Source organism: Labeo rohita, chromosome 24 (assembly GCF_022985175.1).
Source record: "Labeo rohita strain BAU-BD-2019 chromosome 24, IGBB_LRoh.1.0, whole genome shotgun sequence".
Lineage (NCBI taxonomy): Eukaryota > Metazoa > Chordata > Actinopteri > Cypriniformes > Cyprinidae > Labeo > Labeo rohita.
The window spans coordinates 4,403,697-4,429,070 of NC_066892.1; the positions used below are offsets into that span (position 1 = coordinate 4,403,697).

The 25,374-nt window shown below is 32.7% G+C and overlaps 1 protein-coding gene across 3 annotated transcripts in view; it reads right to left on the minus strand.

Annotated features, from left to right (window-relative positions):
• Positions 1–282: 282 nt before the first annotated feature.
• srcin1b (SRC kinase signaling inhibitor 1b) overlaps positions 283–25,374 on the minus strand; it is a 79,459-nt gene continuing 54,367 nt past the window's right edge. For 2 of the 3 annotated variants that reach the window (XM_051098001.1, XM_051098000.1), the window contains 10 exons: positions 25,112–25,287; positions 24,894–25,024; positions 22,392–22,539; positions 22,078–22,298; positions 21,165–21,397; positions 20,626–20,914; positions 20,350–20,492; positions 17,739–17,924; positions 17,433–17,552; positions 283–12,798 (listed from right to left, as the gene is read on the minus strand). In XM_051098001.1, coding sequence (XP_050953958.1) covers positions 12,640–12,798; positions 17,433–17,552; positions 17,739–17,924; positions 20,350–20,492; positions 20,626–20,914; positions 21,165–21,397; positions 22,078–22,298; positions 22,392–22,539; positions 24,894–25,024; positions 25,112–25,287 — 1,806 coding nt within the window. In that variant the 3' untranslated portion in view covers positions 283–12,639. The remainder of the gene's footprint in view (positions 12,799–17,432; positions 17,553–17,738; positions 17,925–20,349; positions 20,493–20,625; positions 20,915–21,164; positions 21,398–22,077; positions 22,299–22,391; positions 22,540–24,893; positions 25,025–25,111; positions 25,288–25,374) is intronic. The other variant, XM_051098002.1, reaches the window with a different exon arrangement.

A 25,374-nucleotide genomic window follows, 5' to 3' on the forward strand; every position in this document is an offset into this window, starting at 1 on the left:
CGTGTTGTGCTTTAGCTGTGGAGATGATTTAGGCTCAGAGGTCACCTGTGCTTCCCCTGGTTTCTAGGGTCATCGTCGCCATGAAGCGTTCACCTTAGACAGGATCAGATCTCAGGGTAAAGGGGAGGGCATGTAGGACCACTCAGGGCAGTACTTGGAGGCTGATAGTCAACATGCCGGTGCAAAAACATGATTGGCAATGCTAAGGCCGTGAGGCAGAAAAGGAAAATTGGACTAACAGTATCTTTCCTTCCTTTATGAAATCAGACTCATTATCCTAAATAGAATTAAAATCCTATTTATTGACTTTGCAACAAGTGTGTTAGCACTATATTTACTTGTACAGGACAAATGCATGACTGCAGGAATAGATATGGGCTAGTATTAATATTTATGTCAGAAATACAAAGACGCTGGGCTATTATAACCTCAGCATAAGAAGAAGAGGTCAGGAAAGGATGGACTTGGGATAAAATACAAGCAAGTCAGGACAGGTGAGTGGATAAAAGAAGAAAAAAGAAAGAATAATCAATACATTGTCATTTCCAGTGCAACCTTTATAATGTGCCCACTAAATGTTTAGCAATGCATAGACAGAGAGACTAGTGCCTTTGCCTTCCTCCTCTTGTCATACATATAATGGCCACCATGAGGCAGTCTTTCCTCAGTTACTCTGATAATGTTAAAACGGATGTATGCTTTGTGATTTTGAGATTATGAATTTTTTAGCCAAAGAAAAGGTCTAAAACCGAACATACTGGATTTTAAACACACACACAAAGCACTAAAGGTAAAACTATTAAAATGTGTTAATTGAAATAAAGCTGAAATAAAACAAAATATAATTATTAGATGAAAACTAGTATAAAATATTTCTTTGGCAAGTAACCAAAATATGTTAAAGTACTGAAACTATTGACATATAAAAAAAATATCAAATATAAAAACAGCAATGCTTTTGACAACAGCACATAATGAAATTGCTAAAACTAATATGAAAACTTAGAATATAAAAATAAAAGCTAAAACTATATTAATAAATGCTATAAATAATACTAAAATAACACTGCTTGATAATAAAGTACTAGATATATCAGTGTGCTCAGAAAACAGGGTGATAACGAGATCTACCATCTGTGATCACATTAATATTCAGTTTTTGATTTGAAAATTTGTCTGGTGAAGGGCAGAGAGATATTAACCATGTCATCAACGGAGAAGCAACCAAATTCACAGTATGTAAAAATGCACCTAAATTTATCCATCTACTGAGGCTGATGAAAGAAAATGAAGGAAGGCGCCAAAAACCTGAAGTCATTCTAATTTGAGTTCTTAAACTAGCTGCAGCCCCACAAACGAGCAAGCTATTTCTGTGGCACTGTGTTATACATTTAGTGTTTTTCTCTGATAGAATAATTATTTGCCAGAGGAGCTTTGGAATATACATTTACATAACGAAGATATTTTAATTTTCTTAAAAGAAGTCCCTTGTTTTTTTTTGATCAAAAATACATTAAAAACAGTAAAACTGTGAAATATTATTAGGATTTAAAATAATTGTTTTCTACTTGAATATATATTAAAATATAATTTATTCCTGTGAACAAATACACATTTTCAGTATCATTACTCCAGTCTTCAGTGTCACATGATCCTTCAGAAATCATTCTAATGTGCTGATTTGCTGCTCAAGAAACATTTATTATCAGTGATGAAAACGGTCATGCTGATGTGGAAACCGTATCATGATTCAGTATCAACCAAAAAATGGGGTAAATTAATCATTAAACTGATCAAAAGTGACAGCAGACATTATAAAAGGGGTCGACCGATTTTTTTTAGACCTGATGTATCTGTATATATATATATATATATATATATATATATCTGGCATACCGATAACCATAAAAATGCTTAATATCGGCACAGAAAATCGACCACACTGATATATATTAGTGTCCAACCGATATGTTTTTTTTAGGGCCAATGCGATACCGATTATTACAGATCAAGTAGACCGATAACTAATATTTTGAACCAATATATATGTCTGGTGTATAAATTAAATTTAAGGAAAATAACAGCTCTGACAAAAAATATTTAAATGCTTTTAAATTAAAAAGCAGATAATCAGCCAGGCCAATATATTTCTAGAGGTGGACTGATATGTGGTTTTCAGGGCTGATGCCGATCATTACTGTTCAAGCAGACCAATAACCGATATTTTGCACCGATGTATGTGTCTGGGGGTACCGATAACTATAAAATGCTTAATATCAGCGCAGATAATTCACGAGGCCGATATATATTTTAGTGGCCAACCGATATGTTTTTTCAGGGCCGATGCGATACCGATTATTATAGATCAAGTAGACTGATAACCGATATTTTGAACCGATATATATTTATATGTCTGGTGTATAAATTTAAATTTATACACCAGACATATATATCAGACATTAGTGTATAAATTAAAATTTCTGTCAAAATTAATAACAAGGGCTCTGACAAAAACTCTTTAAATGCTTTTAAATGATTTAATCGGCAAATCAGATTTGAAAATGGCCGATACCGATAACCATAAAAATGCTTACTATTGGGGCAGATAATCAGCCAGGAAGATATATTTCTAGAGGTGGGCCGATATGTGTTTTTCAGGGCTGATACCGATTATTACTGATCAAGTAGACCGATAACTGATATTTTGAACCAATATATAAACGATATATTGGCGATATTAGAGGTTGACTGATATGTGTTTTTCAGGGCTGATGCTGATACCAATTATTACAGATCAAGTAGACCAACAACCGATATGTTGAACCAATATGTTATATATGTCTGGTGTAAAAATTAAAATTAATGTCAAAATTAAGAATAACAAGGGCTCTGACAAAAACTCAAAAAAATTCAGAAAAAACATCAGTTTTGAAAATGACCAATACCGATAACCATAAAAATGCTTAATATCGGCGCTTATAATTGGTTGACCCCTAATTTATAATGTTACAAAATAAATCTATTTTAAATAAACACTTATTTTAAACTTTCTATTCATCAAAAAAACATTGATTTTTCAACACTGATAATAATAAAAACCAGTAAAAACATCTAATAATTGAGCAGCAAATCAGCACCTTAGAATGATTGGATCATGTGACACTAAAGACTGGAGTAATGATGCTAAAAATTCAGCCTTGATCACTGGCATAAATTACATTTTTAAAACACATTGCTACTGAAAATAGTTATTTTAAATGGCAAAAATATTTTACAATATTACTGCACAATATTATTAATAAAAAAAAAGCCTCGGTGGGTATCAGAGACTTCTTTCAAAAACATTTTTGACCATGTAGATCAAGTATTCACCAACAAATGAGCTAGCTAAACCCAAACGTACACAACAGCAGCACCAACTCCGCTCAGAAAATCAGGCTGAATAATTTTTCCACATCACTGCTTCCCACAGCGCTCAGTTTGTTTGAGGACACTCAGCAATCGCAGCGCTCAGAGCGTCTCTACAAGCACCATTTCATTCACCTTATTAAACATCTACAGCAAAGTCCTTCAACACCCCCGAGACGCAAACAAACCGCTGAAAGAGGCCCAGAAAATGACACACAAACACTCCCGGTCTGAACATCTCTCACTCAGGGCCAGCAAACAATTTGACCTTTCAAGAATAAATAATCCCTTCAAACACTGAATCTTCACAGCCTTCTGTGTTTGCCCTCGCCGAGCCAAAATGGTCAGCAGAGCGAGCGTCCAGACAGTCTGTCGTCCGATTCATGGCACAGACCTCCCATTAAGCCCGAGCGAAGGCTCTCTTTCCGGGAGACGACGGCCTGCCGCACTCGGTGCTGTGCCAAATTAGCCAGATCTTTGCTAGGGAACAAAGCCGGAGTTGTTGGGCATTGACTGATGACTGGGAACTGTGTCCTGTTGTGGCTGAGACCGCAGTGCTTTACTGCACAGTGAGCACACAGACGAGACTGATCTGCTGTCGGCGCTAATCAAGACAGCTGCCTGGGCGCGCGCACAGTCGAGGGAAGATTAGAGGCCCTTCCAGAATGGTATTAGAATATAACTAATGTGTACGTGCCTTTAGAGAACAAACTCTGGCATGTACAGTATTGCAATCTTAGCAGCGTCTTTAATCACTCGCTAGCTGCGATGAAACAAATGGGTAATTTAGTTAGTATATCTAGTTTAAAGCAAACAGACCAAGTACTATGAAGTGCACACTTCCAGCTCATTTAGAGACACACCGTTTATCACAAACACTAAAAGTGCATTAACTGAATTCATAAGATTTCTGTGGAGTTTAAAGACTGATATGAATTTAATATAGGATATGTTCGCAAATGGCATACTAGCATACTACAGTATTGTTTTTTTAAGTACGCTGTAAGAAACAATTTGTTGATTCAACTTAAAGTAATTTGTAACCCGGCTGCCTTAAAATTGACTGCCTTAATAACTTGAAATGTTAAGTTGTACTAAGGGACAACTTCAATATTTGAGTTCATTCAACTTTAAATTTTAAGGCAGCTGGGTAACAAGCCCAGCTTTTAAGTTTAACAAACCAAATTGTTTGTTTAGTCAACTCAAATATCTAAGTTTTCAGTTAGTTTTACATTTCAAGTTGACTAAACTTATTTGAGTTGACTTAAAATATGAAGTCTGCAGGGTAACAAATTATTTGAAGTTGACTCAACAAAGTGTGTTTTTTTTTTGTTTTGTTTTTTTTGCAGTGCATGCACTAAGTAGTGCTGTACAACTAACACTAAAACTGTTAAAAATCTTTCTGTTTGGGGGGGAAAATTAAAACGCTAAATAATAAATTGAACTAAAATTACTGAAACTAAACTAAACTAAAAATTAAAGGCTAAAAAAAATATTAAAGGCTAAAAATAAATAAATAAGCTCAATAATGAAGTACTACTGATTTAAAATTAAAAATTAAAAATTAACATTTTTAAAGGCTGAAATAAAATTAAAAAACAAATAATAAATTGAAGTACTGACTGAAAATGACTAAAATTAAGCTAGAATGAAAATACAGTCAAATAGAAAAATAAAACAACAGCCAAAAGCTAAAATAAAATAAGAGATATTGCATTGGAATTGCATAAATGAAAAAAAAAAAGTTTAATAATAAATTAAAGTACTAAAAAACTAAACCAAAATAAAAAAAAATCAAGCTGAATAGAAATATAAAAAGAAAAAAAAAATGACAAAAAAAACAAAACATAAAATTAACAAAACAATAAAACTTAAAAAAATAAAATTCATTAAAAAATCTAATTTTTAAAATAATAAATACTATATTTAAACAATACTAAAATAACAGGACATAGATTTGTATCTAGAAAGAGTTTTGAATTATTTTACAATACCCAGTGTTATGTAATACACATCTTTAATAAACAAGTGTTATCAGCTGTGACTCTGAATCATTTTTGGACCAGTTTTCTTGAATGAGATCTGAATTTTAGGTTAAATGCATAAATATAGTCAGTATAAAGTATACCACTACATTTATGCTTCTGATAAATTTATCTAAATAATTTTACATTTTCTATTAGTTCCTGCATTCCCAGGGAATCAGTCCCATGATCTCTGTGTTTCTTGCACCGTGCTGTCTGAGCTACAGTAACGCAGTATGCATGCTAGCATTCCATTGCGAACATAACCAAACCCTTCCTGTAATGTAGCTGAATGAAATCTAACCAAGTGAGCAGCAGCTGCAGTTTATAAGTGTGTGGGAATGCAGGTATCACAGACTCGGCTGGTTGCTATAGAGGGGCTGCTTGCCTCTTTCCACGGTTGCCACGGTGATTGTCTGTTTAATCCTCTCAGTTTGTGCCTTAGAAACATTCGATGACAGACAGGTATCCCTGACAACAACACATGGACAGGAATCCAACCATCCAGCTACAGACAAAACCTGTCATTTACTCGCCCTCATGTTGATTCAAACCCATTTGCCTTTTTCTACATTTATCATGCTGTTAATGGAGCTGTTTTGTGTGGAAGCATGTTTCATTCACTTAATATATTTTTAGAATATATGACTGCGACCTTTTATTTCGCAATTCTGACATTTTTCTCTTTGTTCTGAGTTTAAATCTTGCAATTTAGATTTTTTTCCCTCTAAATTCTGAATTTGAAATCATTTTTTTTGTCTTGGAGTTCTGAGCTCATGTTAGAATTTTGACTTTTTTTTTCTCTGAGTTCTGAGTTTAAATCTTGCAATTCAGATTTTTTTTTTCTGAGTTTACATTTCACAATTCTGATGTTTTTCTCTGAATTTGGAGTTTAAATCTTGCAATTCAAATTTTTTTTCTCTAAATATTGAGTTTACATCTTGCAGTTCTTAATTTTTTTGTCTAAATTTTGAGTTCGCATGTCACAATTTTGATGTTTTTTCTAAATACCCAAGTTTACATCTTGCAATTGTGAATTTTGAGTTATCTTCACAATTTTTACTTTTTTTCCCCTCTAAATTCTAAGTTTACATCTTGCAATTGTGATTTTTTTCTGAAATCTGAGTTAACTTCACAATTTTGACTGTTTTTCTCTAAATTTTGAGTTTAAATCTTGCAATTCAGATGTTTTTTGTCTCTGAATTCTGAGTTCATGTTATAATTTTGACTTTTTTTCTCTAAATTCTGAGTTTACAACTCACAATTCTGACGTTTTTCTCAGAATTCTCAGTTTAAATCTTGCAATTCTAATTTTTTTTTTCTAAATATTGAGTCTGCATGTCACAAATTTGACATTTTTTCTCTAAATTCTGAGTTTGCATCTTGCAACATTGATGTTTTTCTTATAATTCTGAGTTTAAATCTTGCAATTCTATATTTTTTCTCTAAATTTTTAGTTTGCATGTCACAATTTTGACATTTTTTTCTCTAAACTTTGAGTTTATATCTCGCAAATCTGACATCTTTCTTTGAATTCAGGTTAAAGCTTGTAATTCAGATTTTTTTTCTCAAAATTTTCTCTAAAGTTTGCATGTCACAATATGATGTTTTTCTCCAAATTCAGAGTCTACATCTTGCAATTCTGACATTTTTCTCAGAATTCTGAGTTTAAATCTTGCAATTCTATAATTTGCATATCACAATTTTGACATTTTTTCTCTACATTTTTTTCTCCGAATTCTGAGTTTAAATCTTGCAATTTGGAATTTTTTCTCTAAATTCTAAGTTTACATGTCACAATTTTGACTTTTTTCCTGCAATTCTGTTGTTTTTCTCTGAATTCTGAGTTTAAATCTTGCAATTCTGAAATTTTTCTCAGCATTTTGCGTTCACATTACAATTTAGATTTTTTTTCTCTAAATTCACGGGTCACAATTTTGACTTTTCTTGCAATTCTGATGTTTTTCTCTGAATTCAGAGTTTAAATTTTGCAATTCTGATTTTTTTTTTTTTTACTCTGAATTCTTAAGTTCACATGTCATGACTTTTTTTCATGAGTTTACATCTTTCAGTTTGGACTTTCTGAGTTCACATCTCACAAACGTGTTTTTTGGCTAATATCCCACAATTCGGACTTTTTATCAGAATCGTGAGCAAAAAGCCAGAACAGAGAGATCTGAATTTTAAGATATAAAGTCGCAGTTAACCTTTTAATATTTGTATTCCACGGTGAAACTGGACAGTTTTGCCCTTTTTGCAGCCTGGCAATAAATAACCTTCAAAACAGCAGCTCAAACTTTCTTCTAAATGTCTCCTTTCTTCTCCAACAAAAAAATAAGGAATGGACACCATGAGGGTGAGAAAACTTTAGTTTTTCGGTGATCCGTTTCTTTAACTGGCTTGTCTGTACACCATCTTATCTCGCAGTCATGTCACTGCCAATTAAAAGATTCACTATTTTCATTTCGGAGACGTTAATTTGCCCCTGGAGTGCATCAGACAGTCTGCAGCGGGCTGGCTAACTCTGAGCTTACGCTGAGCTAATAGTCTGTCGATTAACCCCGCAGGACTGACAGAGAGAGAAACCAAACCTCACAGTCTTATCGCCTCCTTTTCTCAGTCTTTCCACCCAATTTTTCACTTCCCTCCCTCAGGGTTTGCACGCAATCTCTCTCCTCTCATTCTTTCGGGATGGATTTTGGGTTGCGCTGACTTTGCGAGTTGCCCTGATAGATAGAAACTGTGCCACACTACAGGAGCACTGGAGTCTTTTACCTTTCCTCATTACTCTTGTACATTATTTGATCAAATTTTCCTCTAACGTTAAGTGTTTTAAAATTAGACGCTGTTTTGTGTCAAATAAGCACAAAGCGAAATCATAACTGATCCTATCTACTTTCTTAATAGACATTTCCCATCATTTTCTCCATGATTTAGCCATTTTATGTGAAATAAACAAAGAAAATCAAATTTCACCCTGGTTAATTTTCAGTGCATGTTCTTTGTCTTTTTATCCATGGTTTTGCTGCTTTGTGTCAAATAAGCATAAAGTAAAATTCTCTTCATTTACTTTCTTAATACACACTGTTATGCTTATTTTCACACAAAACGACTGAATTGTGGACAAAAAGACTAAGATAAAATCAAAATTCACCCTGTTTACTTTCTTAATGCACATTCTTTGTCTTTTTATCCATGAAATATACACAAAATAAAATCAAAAATCCCCCTATGTACATTCCTAACACATATTCCTGTTTTTTTAATCACGATTTTGCCGTTTTGTGTGGAATAGGCATAAAATAAAATTTAAATTAAAAAAAGTAATTTTTTTTTTTTTTTTTTTGTGTAAAATAAGCATACAGTGTAATCAAAATTCACCCTATTTACTTTCTTAATGCACTTTTCTAGCTTTTTCATCCACGATTTAGCGGTTTTGTGTCAAACAAGCATAAAGCGAAATAAAAAATTACCCTATTTACTTTATTAATATGCATTCTTGGCCTTTTTATCCATAATTTTAGTTGTTTTGTGTGGAATAGACAAAATAAAATCAAAATGTACCCTATTTACTGTCTTAATATACATTCTTGGCTTTTTTGTCCATAAATAAGCTGTTTTGTGTGAAATAAGCATAAAATCAAAATTCACCTTATTTACTTTCTTAATACATATTCTTGGACTTTTTATTACTAATTTTAGTTTTTCTGTGTAAAATAAGCATGAACAGGAATCAAAATTTATCCTGTTTACTTTCTTAATACACATTTCTGGTCTTTTTTTTATCCATGATTTAGTTGTTTGGTGTAAAATAAGCATAAAGTAAAATCAAAACTCACCCTTTTTACTTTCTTAATGCGCATTCTTGGCCTTTTTGTCCACAAATAAGCTGTTTTGTGTAAAATAACCATAGAAAGAAATCAAAATTTACCCTATTTACTTTCCTAACACATCTTCCTGGTCTTTTAATTCACAATTCACCTTATTTACTTTCTTAATACACATTCTTGGCCTTTTAATCCATCATTTTAGTTGTTTTGTGTGGAATAGGCATGAAATAAAATTAAAAGTAACAAATTAAAACGAACAATTTTAATTTTTATCCATTATTTAGCTGTTTTGTGTCAAACAAGCATAAAGCAAAATCAAAAATTACCCTATTTACTTTCTTAATACACATTCTTGGCCTTTTAATCCATAATTTTAGCTGTTTTGTGTGGAACAGGCATAAAATAAAATCAATATCCACCCTATTTGCTCTCCTAATACACATTCCTGGTCTTTTTATTAATGATTTTGCTGTTTTGTGTCAAATAAGCACAAAACAAAATAAAAAAAATTCAGCCTATTTACTTTTCTAATATACATTTCTAGACTTTTATTCCACAATCTAGCTTTTTTGTGTAAAATAACCATAAAATAAAATCAAAATGTATCTTATTTATTTTCCTAATAGACATTTCAGGTCTTATTGTCCATGATTTAGTATGCTTTACTCCAAAAAAAAATTTGGAGAAACATTTTTCCTCTATTCTGGTATAGAACACCCATTTTTTTTTCAGTCAAAACAACTCTTATGGATAAAATCTTAATTGTTTTCTCCATAAATATGACAGATTAAGAAAGTAAAATGGAAAAAAAAAAACTAATTTCATGTTCACTTCAACATATCCTACCATAAATCTCCCTTTTCCCCAGTTGATCTCTAGCCAAGCCTGACCATGATCAAAGCACAAGTCTCATATCTCCAATTCCTTCTCTTTTCTGCTCGATCTTTCAAAAGCTTTGACACATTAAAGCATCACAGTGACAATGTCAGAAAGTATCTGGGTCACGTCTGCCATCTCACCTTGACCTGTCCTGTCATAAGTACAGGGAAGGCACAGCACAAAAGCTTCTTTCGGCTGGGATCTGACAGCTTGAGTACTCATCAAAATCTAGTGCTTCAGACCAATATAGTTACTTAAAGATTACAGACAAAGAGCGAAAGAGATCGAAAGGAAAACTCAAACATGGCACAAGGACAGGGACTTCAGTTTGCAAATTAGCTGGCATCATTAGGACTTCATTGGCAATTAGTTGAACACCACTGAGATGCCAACTACAGTCTCTGAAACATTTATTGACATGAAGGCTTGAAAAAATTATTTATCCAAGTACACAGCAGTTTTGGGGTTTCTTTTTTGGAAAGAAATTAATACTTTTATTCAGCAAGAATGCATTAAATTGATCAAGTGTGACTGTAAAGACACTATTTTAAATAAATGTTCTTTTTTATTCATCTAAGAATCCTGAAAACAGAAAAAGTTTGCACAAAAAATTAAGCAGCACAAGTGTTTTCAATATTGATAATTCAATATTGATAATATTGTTTTTGAGCAGCAAATAAGCATATTAAAATAATTTCTGAAGGATCATGTGACACTGAAAACTGGAGTAATGATGCTGAAAATTGTAAAATATATTCAAATAGAAATAAGCTATTTTAATTTGTAATATTTCACAATTTTAGTTTTTTTTTTCTTTTCTTCTTTTTAATTTGAATCAAATAAATGTAGCCTTGGTGAGCAAAAGAGCTTAATGATCTTGAAAATTCAGCATTGCATCACAAGAATAAATTATATTTTAAAACATATTCAAATAGAAATCAGCTAATTTAATTTGTAATAATATTTCAAAATTTTAAGTTTATTTTTGGTAATTTTATTCAGATAAATGCAGCCTTGGTGAGCAAAAGAGGTTAATGATGCTAAAAATTCAGCTTTGCATCACAAGAATAAATTACATTTTAAAATATATTTAAATAGAAATAAGCTATTTTAATCTGTAATAATATTTCACAATTTTAGTATTTTTTGATAATTTTTAATAAATGCGGCCTAGGTGAGCACAAGCTTAATGATCTTGAAAATTCAGGATTTAATCTCAATAATAAATTACACTTCAAAACATATTCAAATAAAAATCAGCTATTTTAATTTGTAATAATATGTCACAATTTTAGTATTTTTTGGGTAATTTTGATCAAATAAATTCAGCCTTGTTGAGCGAAAAAGATTAATGATGCTGAAAATTCAGCTTTGCATCACAAGAAAAAAATTATATTTTAAAATATATTCAAATAGAAATCAGCTATTTTCATTTGTAATAATATTTCACAATTTTAGTATTTTTTGGGTAATTTTAAATAAATGCACCCTTTTTGAGCAAAAGAGCTTCATGATCTTGAAAATTCAGATTTGCATCTCAATAATAAATTACATTTTAAAACATTCAAACAGAAAAAAGCTATTTTAATTTGTAATAATATTTCAAAATTTTACTATTTTTAATAATTTTAATCAACTAAATGCAGCCTTGGAGAGCAAAAGAGCTTAATGTTCTTGAAAATTCAAGTTTGCATCTCAATAATGAATAAAATTTAAAAACATATTCAAACAGAAAACAGCTATTTTAATTTGTAATAATTATTTCACAGTTTTCCTATGTTTTTGGTAATTTTGAATAAAAAAAAAATGTAGCCTTGGTGAGCAAAAGTGCTTAATTATGCTGAAAATTCAGCACTGCATCACAAGAATAAATAACATTTGTAAATATATTCAAATAGAAATCAGCTATTTTAATTTGTTGTAATATTTCATAATTTTAGAATTTTTTCGGTAATTTAAATCAAATAAATGCAGCCTTGGTGAGCAAAAGAGACTTTTCAAGCTAACCAACCCCAAAACTTTGAACAGCAGTGTATGTGAACACTGTTTTTGCATCTGTGTACTTGCGTAACATAAATTTCAGGCCTAAATGTCAACTTTTTCCTTCTAAAGTAGAAACAATCTACAAATCGAGAGAGAAATTTAGTCTTTTGGCATCGTTCCCTGGCGTTGTGATACACTATATTGTGCTGTTTTATTGTTCTGGAAGAGTAGCATGGAAGAGAAAGATACGTAATCTGTGAGCGTACGGGGAAATCAGAGGACTTGTGCATACTGAACCCCATCGCACAGTGGAAAACCATAACATCTGTGCAGCAACTGGGAGTTGTAGCAGCTTATATGGAAGTAAGTGCTCGGCTGCAAGTGTTACAGTCATTGGAGTCGACGGATGAGTTTGCACTTAACCACAGTTCTGACTCGTGCCTTTTAGAGGTAAAGTCAGCGAGAGCGAGCGTCAGTCGGCCGGCTGACTGTGCGATAGCAGGGCGCAGCTATTGTTAGAAGTGGAATACCTGCTGCTGACCCTGCTGGAGCTTTGGGAATTCCTCCTGCTGTTTCCTGTTGCGGCGCTCCAGGCTGCTCTGCTGCAGGTGCCGCAGACGGGACGCGGCAGATGGCTGCACCAGTTTCGCGGAGCCCGGAGGAGTGCCTACAGGCTGAGAAGCAGAGAGAACAAACATGAATAAGCAACAGCAGGCTGGGCCGGGCTGGAAGATGACCGTGTTTGTTTAAGTTGTGGGACTGAGTCTGAATAATTCACATTTGTTGGAAGAAGACTGTCACGACGAAAGCTCTGCTCCAAAACCCAGAGAGCTGCCCAACATCTCTGCTCCTGATGTGAATGAAGGCTACTGCACACAATTTTCTGAAGAACATGTGAGAGTTGCACAATGTTCTGGATTGCTTTGAGGAATGTCACTTTTAGATATCATAAACCTACAATGTCTTGACCCAACTAGTAGTTGTTAGTGGAATAAATAAATAAATATTATTATTATTATTATTAACAAATAATGATCATTAATACTGACTATTAATAAATGGTTGTTATTATTATTATTATACAAAATATTGTTTTATAATTGTATTTAATTATTTAATTCATTGCTTTATTATATAATATTGCATAATAAGAAATATAAAAAAAGTTACAATGTCAGAAAAATTATGCAAATATTAACTATTAGTAATAATTTGTTTATTATTAATATTGACTATTATTGTTATCATTATTAGTATTAATTGCTTAATACTCAATTGCTTTATTCAGTATTATTATTAACCATAATAATAACTAATTGCAATAATTTATTAATTTATTATTATTAATATTTATTATTATTGTTACTATTAATTGATATAATAATTATAATTATAATTACTAGCTTATACAATGTGTAATTCATTATTGAATAATTGCTTTATACAATATTATATCACAAAAATATAATTATATAGTTAAAATGTAAGACAAACATAATAACAATAATAAAGTGATTTATTAATTTATTATTTTTAATATTGATTATTATTATTATTATTATTAAATTACAATAGTATAATAATTAATACTTAGTAATACTGCTTAATTGTTGCTTTATTTAATATTATATATTATTTAATGAGAAATATAAAAACTGTTACAATGTGAGAAATAATAATATTAATAATAAATTATTTTAATAATAATAATAATAATAAGTGTAAATATTATTATTAAATAAATAAATTAGAATTATTATAATACTTAGATTACTATTATTATTATTATTAACAAATATTATTAATAAATAATAATTATTATTTATTAATAATTAATACTCAGTGAAAATATTATTATTAAATATTATTATTAAATAAATTAGGATTATTATAATACATAATAGATTATTATTATTATTATTATTATTAACAAATATTAATAATACATATTAATTATTATGATTTATCATAATTTAATCATATTAATACTGTTTAATACTTCATTGCTTTAATATGATAATATTATTTAATAAGAAATATTAAAACAGTTGCAACTTTCAATTCATTTATTAATATTTACTATTATTATTAATGATCATTAATGATAATTATTTATTCATTATTAATAATAGTGATTGTTATTATTATTAATAATATCATTTTTAAATTATAATTATATTATAGTAACAATACTTAGTAATACTTCTTAATACTTACTTGCTTGATTTAATATTATATATTATTTAATAAGAAATATAAGAACTGCTACAATGTGAGAAATAATAATAAATTATTATTTTAATAATAATAATAATAATACGTGTAAATATTATTATTAAATAATAAATACATGAGAGTTATAATACATAGATTATCATTATTATTATTATTATTAACAACACATATTATTAATAATAAATATTATGTAATCATAATATTTAATACTGAAAATATTATTAATAAATATTCATTATGATTATTTATTATTATTTAATAATAGTAATAATGTTTAATACTTAGTTGCTTTATTATGATAATATTATTTAATAAGAAATATTAAAACAGTTCAATTCATTTATTAATATTGACTATTATTATTAATGATCAATTGTTTTATACAATATTACAATATCTCCACAACAGAGAGAGAAAATAATAATAATAATAACATTAATGTTATTATTAATAGTGTAAATATTATTATTAAAATAATATTTAATTGATTCAATACAATCCTAAGTGGTCAAAAGTCAAAGAGCTTGGTCTTTACTACATTCTGGCTTCTAGATAATGGCAGCTGGTCACAATAATACAAAATAAAATACTAAATTATTCCACACTGAAAAAAATAAAAATAAAAATAAATAAATCTGTCTAATTGAAATTTCCCCATTTCACGCATCCTTGTACGTACAACACATTTGTGTGCAGCAGAACAAAGCCGATAGCTTGGCATCACGACCCATTACAGTCCGGTTCAGCTGCTGCATATGTAGACAGAGACGCAGTTTGCTAGGTTTTGGATCAGAGCCAAGAAATAGAAATAGAAACACTAATTGAATGAAAGAAAGAGACGCGGGGAATCTCTACAGAGCAGCATGCAGCAGTCGTGTTGACTGACACCCTGCATGTGTGCAAGCAAGCTGATATTAGCACTCTTTCACACTTCTTCCATTGTGAGACATTAGTAGTACTCATCACAATACATCTCTGCAGGCTGACACACACACACACACATACAGACACAGGCTGTTTAGACAGAATTCACTGGTCAATTTCGCTATAGTTTCCTGTAACGAATGGCTTGTCGATACAGTAAACGAAGCGAGTGGAAATAGTTAAGAAACATATAGTGTATGGAAAAGCTGTCGAGACTGATGAGCGGGTAAAGTCGGGAGTTCATTTAGACCGCACATGTTTTGTGTGTTGTCTATTTGTTCTTGCCTCTTGAAGGTTTTGCTTTAAAGACTTTAAGCTTGTTAAAATTGATTTGTTACCACAGTGTCACAACATTACTGTCACTGTGCAGAGGAGGCACAGCTTGACATAACAAACAACAGAGAGAGAGAAAAAGAGATGACCTTGACTGATATCAAGCTGCTTATTCCAACGGCTTAGCTTCAAAAGGGAAAAAAATGAACTGTCTGTTATGTCAGTTCGTTATATCTGTTAAAATGATAGATATAATAATTATTTGCATGTACATTTTGCAGCTACAGAGGTGCTATTTTTACATTTTTTAATCATACTAGATTTTTTCGCTCACACCTTAAAGTAAAAATAAAACTAATTGTGAGAAAGTTCAGAATAAAGTAAGTAAATAAATAAATGCATACATGCATATATATATATATATTTATATAAATATAAAAATATAAAATAATATTAGCACATATTATATAACATTTTATTGCTTAATGTACATTATTAAAGACATTAAAAGATACATTTGGAAAAATAATAAGAGAAAATAATATTGTATTTAATAATATTTAATCATTTATATGTATAAAATGTATTAATAAATCACTATAAAAATGCATTAATAATTAGAAATAAATTATAATTATTATTAAATATGGTCATTATTATACAGTATTTAATGCTTAATAGGTTTAATATAATAAAATATAATATAATATAACTAGTATTTTATTTAATGTTAATTTAATAAATATTAAGGAAAATACTTAATATTAACTGCCTTATTTATTATCATTATATCAAATATATTATTAAATCAAACAATTAAGTTTTTTAATTATTTGAATAAGAATTTTAATATCATATAATATTTTATGTAATATTATATAATTATTATTTTAGCATACATATTATATAAAATTGCTAGTATATTATTTAATGTTTATTTAATAATATATAAAATAGTATTGTATAATTGCTTAATGCTTAACTGCTTTATTTAATATTGTCAAATATATTATTAAATAAAGTAATTAAGTATTTTAATTATTTGAATAAGAATTTTAACAGTACGCAATAATTTTGTATTTATTATTATATGATTAGTATTATTATAGCATACACATTTATTATATATATATATTATATTATATTATATTATATTATATTATATTATATTATATTATGTGACCCTGGACCACAAAAACAGTCATAAGGGTCAATTTTTTGTAATTTTTTGTTAGGATAGGACAATATTTGGCTGAGATACAACTATTTGAAAATATGGAATCTGTGGGTGAAAAAAAAATTCAAATATTGAGAAAATCACCTTTAAACCTGTTCAAATGAAGTTTTTAGCAATGCATATTACTAATTAAAAATTAAGTTTTTATACATTTACAGTAGGAAATTTACAAAATATCTTCATGGAACATGATCTTTATTTAATATCCTAATGATTTTTGGCATAAAGGAAAAAGTGATAATTTTGCCCCATACGGTGTATTTTTGGCTATAGCTACAAATATACCTGTGCTGCTTAAGACTGGTTTTGTGGTCCAGGGTCACATATTATATTAAAGAACACATTTGCCATTTTTTGGAAGCTATAAAATCTCTGAGGTGGAAACAGACTTTCACATATAACAAGTTAAAAAGGTTAGAAAAACATATTTAGTTCCCAATCTGATACAATAACCGAGTTTCAATACCAAACCTCATTCAAGCTTTCTAACAGCATGCAGTAGCACAGCTGGTTAAAGACTTGAAGAGATGACAGATTAATAGGTTTTGTGTCAGAGTGCATTAGTAAGGTTCAGGAAAAATCTCAATGCCAGAAGTTATAGGAAGGCCTGAGAGGAGGGATTGGCAGTTAACACTTTACCTCTCTCCACAGAGAGTTGCTGATCCACTGGCCTGCCCTGTCAACACTGTTAGGAGTGACCTCAGGAGGGCTTTGGGCCTCAGCAGTGACCCTCAGTCTCACTGGGGCTCTCTGAAACGCCTGTTGTGTTGGTGTGTGAGGATTAGTGCATTGACGTGTTTAGGTTTGGAGGAAAATGAACAAAGCATTATTCCCAAATCAAATATCGAACCAATCAGGAATGAGTTTCTGTACCTCAGTGTCATCCTATATGTAAATACACAAACATTATTTCATCTTTCCCACAGCTATATATCAGCTTTTTACCTCTAGCTCTGCCATTATCTTCTCATCTTCATCCTCATCTTCTTTCATCCCAGAAGCGGCGATGGCCGGAGGTGTGGATGAAGGTCGGGGCCCGTCGGAGGTTGACGGGCGTCTCAGTTTGACGGGAGGCGTCTGGGACTGAGTCGGTACTTCAGCCTCCTCTCTGTTCTCCATCTTCTCCAACTTCTACAAAAATAAGAGCAGCCTAATAAACATCTGCAGGCACAGCAAGATATAAAGCGTAAGAAAAATGAACAGCTGCAGCACAGGAAATAAAAGTTTAACAGTTAACAGATAATCAAGTACAAAGTACATATTACAACAAAAGCATTTGAATGTGTTACTATGCTACTCCTACTTCTACTTCAAATGTTGTTCAGTTATTACAAAACTGGCTCAAATTATCAGTTTACTGGGCAGAAATGACTAAACAAATTTGATATTCCTTTTTGTTCAAAACTCACATTGATGTATATCTAATGTTGATCGTTTTGACCCAAAATTAGAATGTATAGAATAGATGCTATATCTTGGTAAAAGCTTTGATCTATTAAAACAAAAATTGGTACACTTCATCAGCACCACGTTCTAAGGATACATGCCAAATTTGGGAACAGCAGCACCTACAGGTCATGAGATCTGTGTTATAAAGTTGATGATGATGTGAGTCTAGTGATATTGCCAAAAAATAGAATGTGTAGAATAGAATATCTTGGCAAAACGTTGATCTGTTGAATCAAAATTTGGCATATTTCTTTAGCACCATGATCTGAGGGTGCATGCCAAATTTGGGAACAGCACCACCTACAGGTCATGAGATCTGTGTTAAAAAGTTGTGATGATGCGAGTCTAATGATATTGCTAAAAATTAGATGTGTAGAATAAAATATCTTGACAAAACTTTGATCTACTGAATCAAAACTTGGCATATTTCTTTAGCACCATGATCTGAGGGTACATGCCAAATTTGGGAGCTGCACCACCTACAGGTCATGAGATCTGTGTTAAAAAGTTGTGATGATGCGAGTCTAATGATATTGTAAAAAATTAGAATGTGTAGAATAGAATATTTTGACAAAACTCTGATCTATTGAATCAAAACTTGGCATATTTCTTTAGCACCATGATCTGAGGGTACATGCCAAATTTGGGAACAGCACCACCTACAGGACATAAGATCTGTGTTAAAAAGTTATGATGATGCGAGTCTAATGATATTGCAAAAAATCAGAACGTGTAGAATAGAATATCTTGGCAAAACTTTGATCTATTGAATCAAAACTTGGCATATTTCTTTAGCACCATGATCTGAAGGGTGCATGCCAAATTTGGAAACAGCACCACCTACAGGTTATGAGATCTGTGTTAAAAAGTTATGATGATGTGAATAATATGATATTGACAAAAATTTGAATGTGCAGAACAGAGTATCTTGGCAAAACTTTGCTCTATTGAATCAAAACTTGGCACATTTCTTTAGCAACATGATATGAGGGTACATGCCAAATTTGGGAAGTGCACCACCTACAGGTCATGAGATCTGTGTTAAAAAGTTGTGTGAATATAATGATAATGCCAAAACTAGAATGTGCAGAATAGAGTATCTTGGCAAAACTTTGATCTATTGCACCAAAATTTGGCACACTTCATCAGCACTATGATCTGTGGGTACATGCCAAATTTGGGAACAGCACCACCTACAGGCAATGAGATCAGTTTTAAAACGTTATGATGAAAGTCTAATAATTAGATAATTAGAATATATAGAGGAGAATAGATTCCATATTTTAGCAAAACTTTGATCTATTAAAACGATACTTGGTACACTCCATTAGCACGATGATCTGAGGGAATGTACCAAATTTCGGAACAACACCAATTATAGGTCATAAGATCAGTGTTCAAAAGATATGATAATGTGAATCTAATGATTTTTTTAAACCAATTTAAAATAAATAGAGTAGATGCTATATCTTGGCAAAACTTTAATCTACTCAAACAAAATTCGGTACACTTCTTTGAGGGAACATGCCAAATGAGTTGAGGGAACATGCCAAATTTGGGAACAGTACAAACTACAGGTCATGAGATCAGTGCTAAAAAGTTATGATGTGAGTGTAGTGATTTTTCACCCAAAATTAAAATCTATAGATTAGAATAGATGCTATATCTTGCCAAAACTTAGATCTACTAAAACAGAACTTGGTACACTTCTTCAGCACCATGATCTGAGGGTACATGCCAAATTTAGAAACGGCGGCACCTTCAAGCCATGATATGCAAAAAATGGCTATATTTGCACATAACTTCTGAAATGTTAAAAAATTATTAACTTTTCATCTACAGATTTCTTAGGTCACGCTGAATCTATTTATAGTGATTTTGCCAAGGTCGGATGATTGTTGCCTGTCAGCCATTTTTAAATTTGTTGCAAACTGTAATATTTTATTTTATATTAAATGCTTTAATGTATCGGCACAAAATTTGGTACACATAATCGTCAGTATGCCCTTAACGTAACTGAGAAGTTTTAAGAGACTACCACCAAATGTTCAAAAAATACAAGTTCCTTTTGCAAAAATGCTTATAACTTTTGAAAATGTTTGTTTACCTTCACAGTCTTGTTTATGGTAATAACTTCTCCACTGCTGTTGGTCGTAAGCCCAAGGCCTGATGGGAAACTTCGTCGTGGAGGAGGAGGGGGTGGAGACTTGGACGGCTTCTCCGTACGATACCGTTGCACAGTCAACTCCCCTGTTCAATCAATCAAATCAATCAATTAATAAACCTATTCACCTGTCTATTGATCAATCAAATCAAAGAAACATAGCCAAAATCAGCCAAGGCAGTTGCTAAAGTCCTTGCTGCAGTAAAGTTATTATCTCACCTGATCCCCTGCGTGGGATGCCGTCTTTGCTAGGTGGTTTTGGTGGGGTTTTGCTGGGCTGATGTTCAGGTGTTAAGCTAGGAGTGGAGGATGTTGAACCAGGCGCTGGGAGGGATGACAACTGAGGCTTCGGCGGTACAGCCGGTTTGGTGATCTGCTTGGCGGCGAAGTCCAGATCTGGAATGGCCTTCATTAGCTCAGCTTGGGTTTCCTCCAGCAGACGATTGATGTCTTGAGCGCTGAACTGAGTTAAACTGGCTCTCTTCTCCTCCCAGTCGCGCTCTGCAGCCTAAAGACACACCCCCACGTGTTACCACACAGAGGTTCCCAAACTTTAAATAAATCTTATCAAGGAATGTGATGCATGTTTTTACAATGCCAGTTTTTGGAGAGTGAAAAAAGCTGAAGTTAGCAAAACGATTTAAACCTTTCCAGGCTTTCAGGTCCGGAAATCGCGTTTTATTATTCTAACATATCCATGACAGCGGAAACTAAAGCAACAGAACACTTGAAAAAAAGAAAGCTAGTGTGTTCATTACCAGTCGGACCTCCACGGACACTCCTTTGTCAGATTCTCTGCGTGCGGGCAGATCTTCCAGGCCACTGGTCTTTATTGGACCCGTGGAGGTGCCATCCAGTTCAGGCATGATGGGATCTGTTGCCCCGGCCGCTGCCAGCCAGTTACCCAGCGTAGTGCTGCCAGGAATACCACCGCTGCTCATACTGGCACCAACAGCAGAGCCGAGCACGTTAGACAGACTAGTGGTACCTCCTAAAATCAATCAATCAATGAATCAGTAAATCATTTAAATAACAAATTATCCAGCATGCATCAACCAATGAATGTTCCCAAAATTTGTTCTCTAAATACATCATTTAAAGGAATAGATCACCCAAAAATGAAAATTTGCTTTACATTATCACTTGCTCATCAATGGATCCTCTACAGTGAATGGGTACCGTCAGAATGAGAGTCCAAACTGCTGGTATACACATCACAATTAGTCGTCTTGGACTGTTTACATTTGTAACACTGTCTAGAACATTCTTGGACGGTTTAAACTTGTAAACAGTGCTTGATCTGTGCATATTTCTCTCCTAATTCAGGCCAGATGACTTTTTCACTGGAGAATGCAATATTATGGATAGAGGACTCTGATTTTAGCTGAAAGCAATGGTCTTAATGATGGATTTCTTTCTCACAAATACATTATTGGTCGTATGGATTACTTGTGGATTATTGTGATGTTTTTACCAGCTGTTTGGACTCTCATTCTGACGGCACCCATTCACTGGATCTATTGGTGTGCAAGTGATGTAAAGCTAAATTCCTTCAAATCTGTTCCAATGAAGAAAAGCTCATCTACATCTTGGATTACCTGAGGATGAGTAAAAAAGGTCAACTATTTAAATAAATCAATACCTCAAAGAGACTGTAAAACTAATCTTTACCTATACTAGAAGCACTCGTCAGGCCAGGATTTGCAGTATTAGTGCCTAGGGAGGCAGAAAGAGTGGCAGTGCCCGATAAGGTGCCTCCTAGGTCGGGCAGATTTAGAGAAGGGCTGGTGAGAATATCTAGATCAGAGCTCCTGCTGAAGTCAGCATCGCTCGCGCTAGAAACCGAACTACTGAAGTCATCGGGTGTCCTCCACACACCTTCTGATACCTGCCTGTACACAAACACACACTGAGAAATACTTTAGGCATGGCACTAGAGAAAGTCTCTGAACAGGAGTGACTGTTTAAGTGTTCGTGTGCGTTACCTTCGTAGTAGAGCAAGTGTATTGGTGATGTTTCTGCAGCGTTTCAACAAGGCCTCCAGTCTGAGCGGTTCCTCTTTCAGAAACTTGACGGCTTCCACCTCCACCCTTAACACCACACGCATCTTGCTTTGTAAGGTGGGGAACTGATCTAAACACATAAATTGTAGAACATATGTAGAATTAGCCTATATTTGGATTATATAGATTTCCACAGAGCAAAACCAATGTAGTCTGATTACAGAATGAATGATACACAAGCTGTTTTTTTGAGAATCAAAATGATATAACACAACCAAAGTAATCCAGTTCCTGAATGAATGAATGACTCTCACGAGCCAGATCTTTTTACTGAATCAAAAATACATAGAACAAACAGTATACTGTGATTTCTGAACGAAATCACTCTAAAGATTTGGATCTTTTTAGTGAATCAAAACCATTCAGCTCAACCAGTGTAGTCTGACTCCCGAACAAATGACTCAGTTCTGTTGTGCACTCGGTTCTGTTGGTTCTGTTAGTGCATCAAAAGTAAATAGCACAATTGGTGTGGTCTGATTTTTTAAACAAGGAATGGCTCTTACGAGTAGTTTTTTTAATGAATCAAAAAACACAGCACAAGTTCAGTCAGATTCCTAAATGAATGGCTTTTTTCAGCCAGTTCATTTTAGTGAAACAAAAAAAAAAAACATACAGCACAAACAGTATAGTCTGACTCATGAACGAATGACTCTTAAGAGTCAGCTCTTTTTAGAGAATCAAAAGCATACAGCACAACAACTGTAGTCCAATTCCTGAAGGAATGCCTCCTATGAGTCAGTTCTTTTAAGTGAAGCAATAACATACTGCAAAAGTGTAGTTTAATTCCTGAAGGAATGATTTTTATGATTCAATTCAGAACAACCAGTGTGATCCGACTCATGAAAGAATGAGTTGTATGCGCCAGTCTTTCATAATGAATCACAAACATACACAGCATAGCCAATATTGTCCCACTCATGAACGAATGACTAATATGAATCAGTCCTTTTTAGTGAACCAAAAACATACAGCACAACACGTGTAGTTTGATTCTTGAAGAAATGACTCTTATGATTCGATTCTTTTTCGTGAATCAAAAACATACAGCTCAACCAGTGTAATTCAATTCCAGAGTAAATGACTTTTATAAGCCAGTAAACCACAAAAAAACTATAGCATGATCAGTGCAGTCTGACTCCTGAACAAATGACTCTTATGAGTTAGTTCTTTTTAGTGAATCAGAAACAAATAGTACAGCACAACCAGTGTAATCTGACTCATAAACTAATGATTCTTAGATTGAATGAGTTGAATGACTGAATGAGTCAGTCCTTTTTAGTGAATCAAAAACATACAGCTCAACCAGTGTAATTCAAATCCAGAGTGAATGACTTTTATGAGCCAGTAAACCAAAAAAAAAAACACAGTATGACTCCTGAACAAATGACTCTTATGAGTCGGTTCTTTTTAGTGAATCAGAAACAAACAGCACAACAAGTATAATCTGATTCCTGAAGAAATCACTCCTATGATTTGATTCTTTTTAGTGAATCAAAAATGTACAGCTCAACCAGTGTAATTCAAATCCAGAGTGAATGACTTTTATGAGACAGTGAACCAGAAACACTACAGCATGACTCCTGAACAAATGACTCTTATGAGTCGGTTCTTTTTAGTGAATCAAAAACAAACATCACAACAAGTATAGTCCGATTCCTGAAGAAATCACTCCTATGATTCAATTCTTTTTAGTGAATTAAAAACATACAGCTCAACCAGTGTAATCTGACTCATGAACGAATGATTCTTAGGGGTCGGCTCTATTTAGATCATCAGAAACATACCACATAACAAGTGTAGTCTGATTCCTAAAGAAATGACTCCTACTGAATAAGTCAGTCCTTTTTAGTGAATCAAAAACATACAGCTCAACTAGTGCAATTCAAATCCAGAGTGAATGACTTTTATGAGCCAGTGAACCAAAAACACTACAGCCTGACTCCTGAACAAATGACTCTTATGAGTCAGTTCTTTTTAGTGAATTAAAACAAGCAGTACAGCACAACCAGTGCAATCCGACTCATGAATGAATGACTCCTATGAGTCGGTTCCTTTTAGTGTATCAAAAAGACAGAGCTCAACAAGCACTGTCCCATTCCTGAAGAAATGACTCCTATGAGTCAGTCCTTTTTAGTGAATCAAAAACAGAACCGTACTCTTGAATGAATGACTTGTAAAGGTCGATCCTTTATAGTGTATCACAAACATACAACACAATCAATATAGTCTGACCCATGAATGAATCACTCTTATGAGTCTTATGTAATCCAGTTCCCTAATGAATGACACTAATGAGCCTGTTCTTTTTAGAGAATCAATAGTTATGGACTAGCTGTTCATTATAATTGTGCATTACAAATTTTGTGTAAACAAACAATATATTCAGTATACTGTTTGCAGATACTTTCTTTATCATTTACTCACTCTTGAGGTCAGTGACGGTCTCTCCCAGTCTCCTAAGCTCCAGACTCTTCTGTTCTATTTCCTGTTCGGTCACCAAATGATGGTTAAGTCCCGCCCCTGTCCTCATCTCCTCCACCGAGCGCTCGAGATCACTAGAAACACATCACATTCAACACAATTGCATTTCATTGCATTTCAGTACGTGTTCTCATTGAGAGGTTGCAAGTGCATTGGCTCACTGTAGTTGTTGTATAATAAGTTCTTCTTCATTAAGGTAGCGTAGCCTCTCCTCCTCAACAAGAAGACGCTGACGCTGTAATGGATCTTCTTGTGTGCGAGACGCCTCGATCAGACACATCCCCAAATCCGACTCCGTCTGCCTCAGTAATGCCTGAACTGAGTCCTGATTCTGCAACTGAAAGACACACAAATATACAAACTTGTATATATTAATAAAATATTGTTAGATATGAGCTGAAAGAATAGATGCATTAAAATTTAA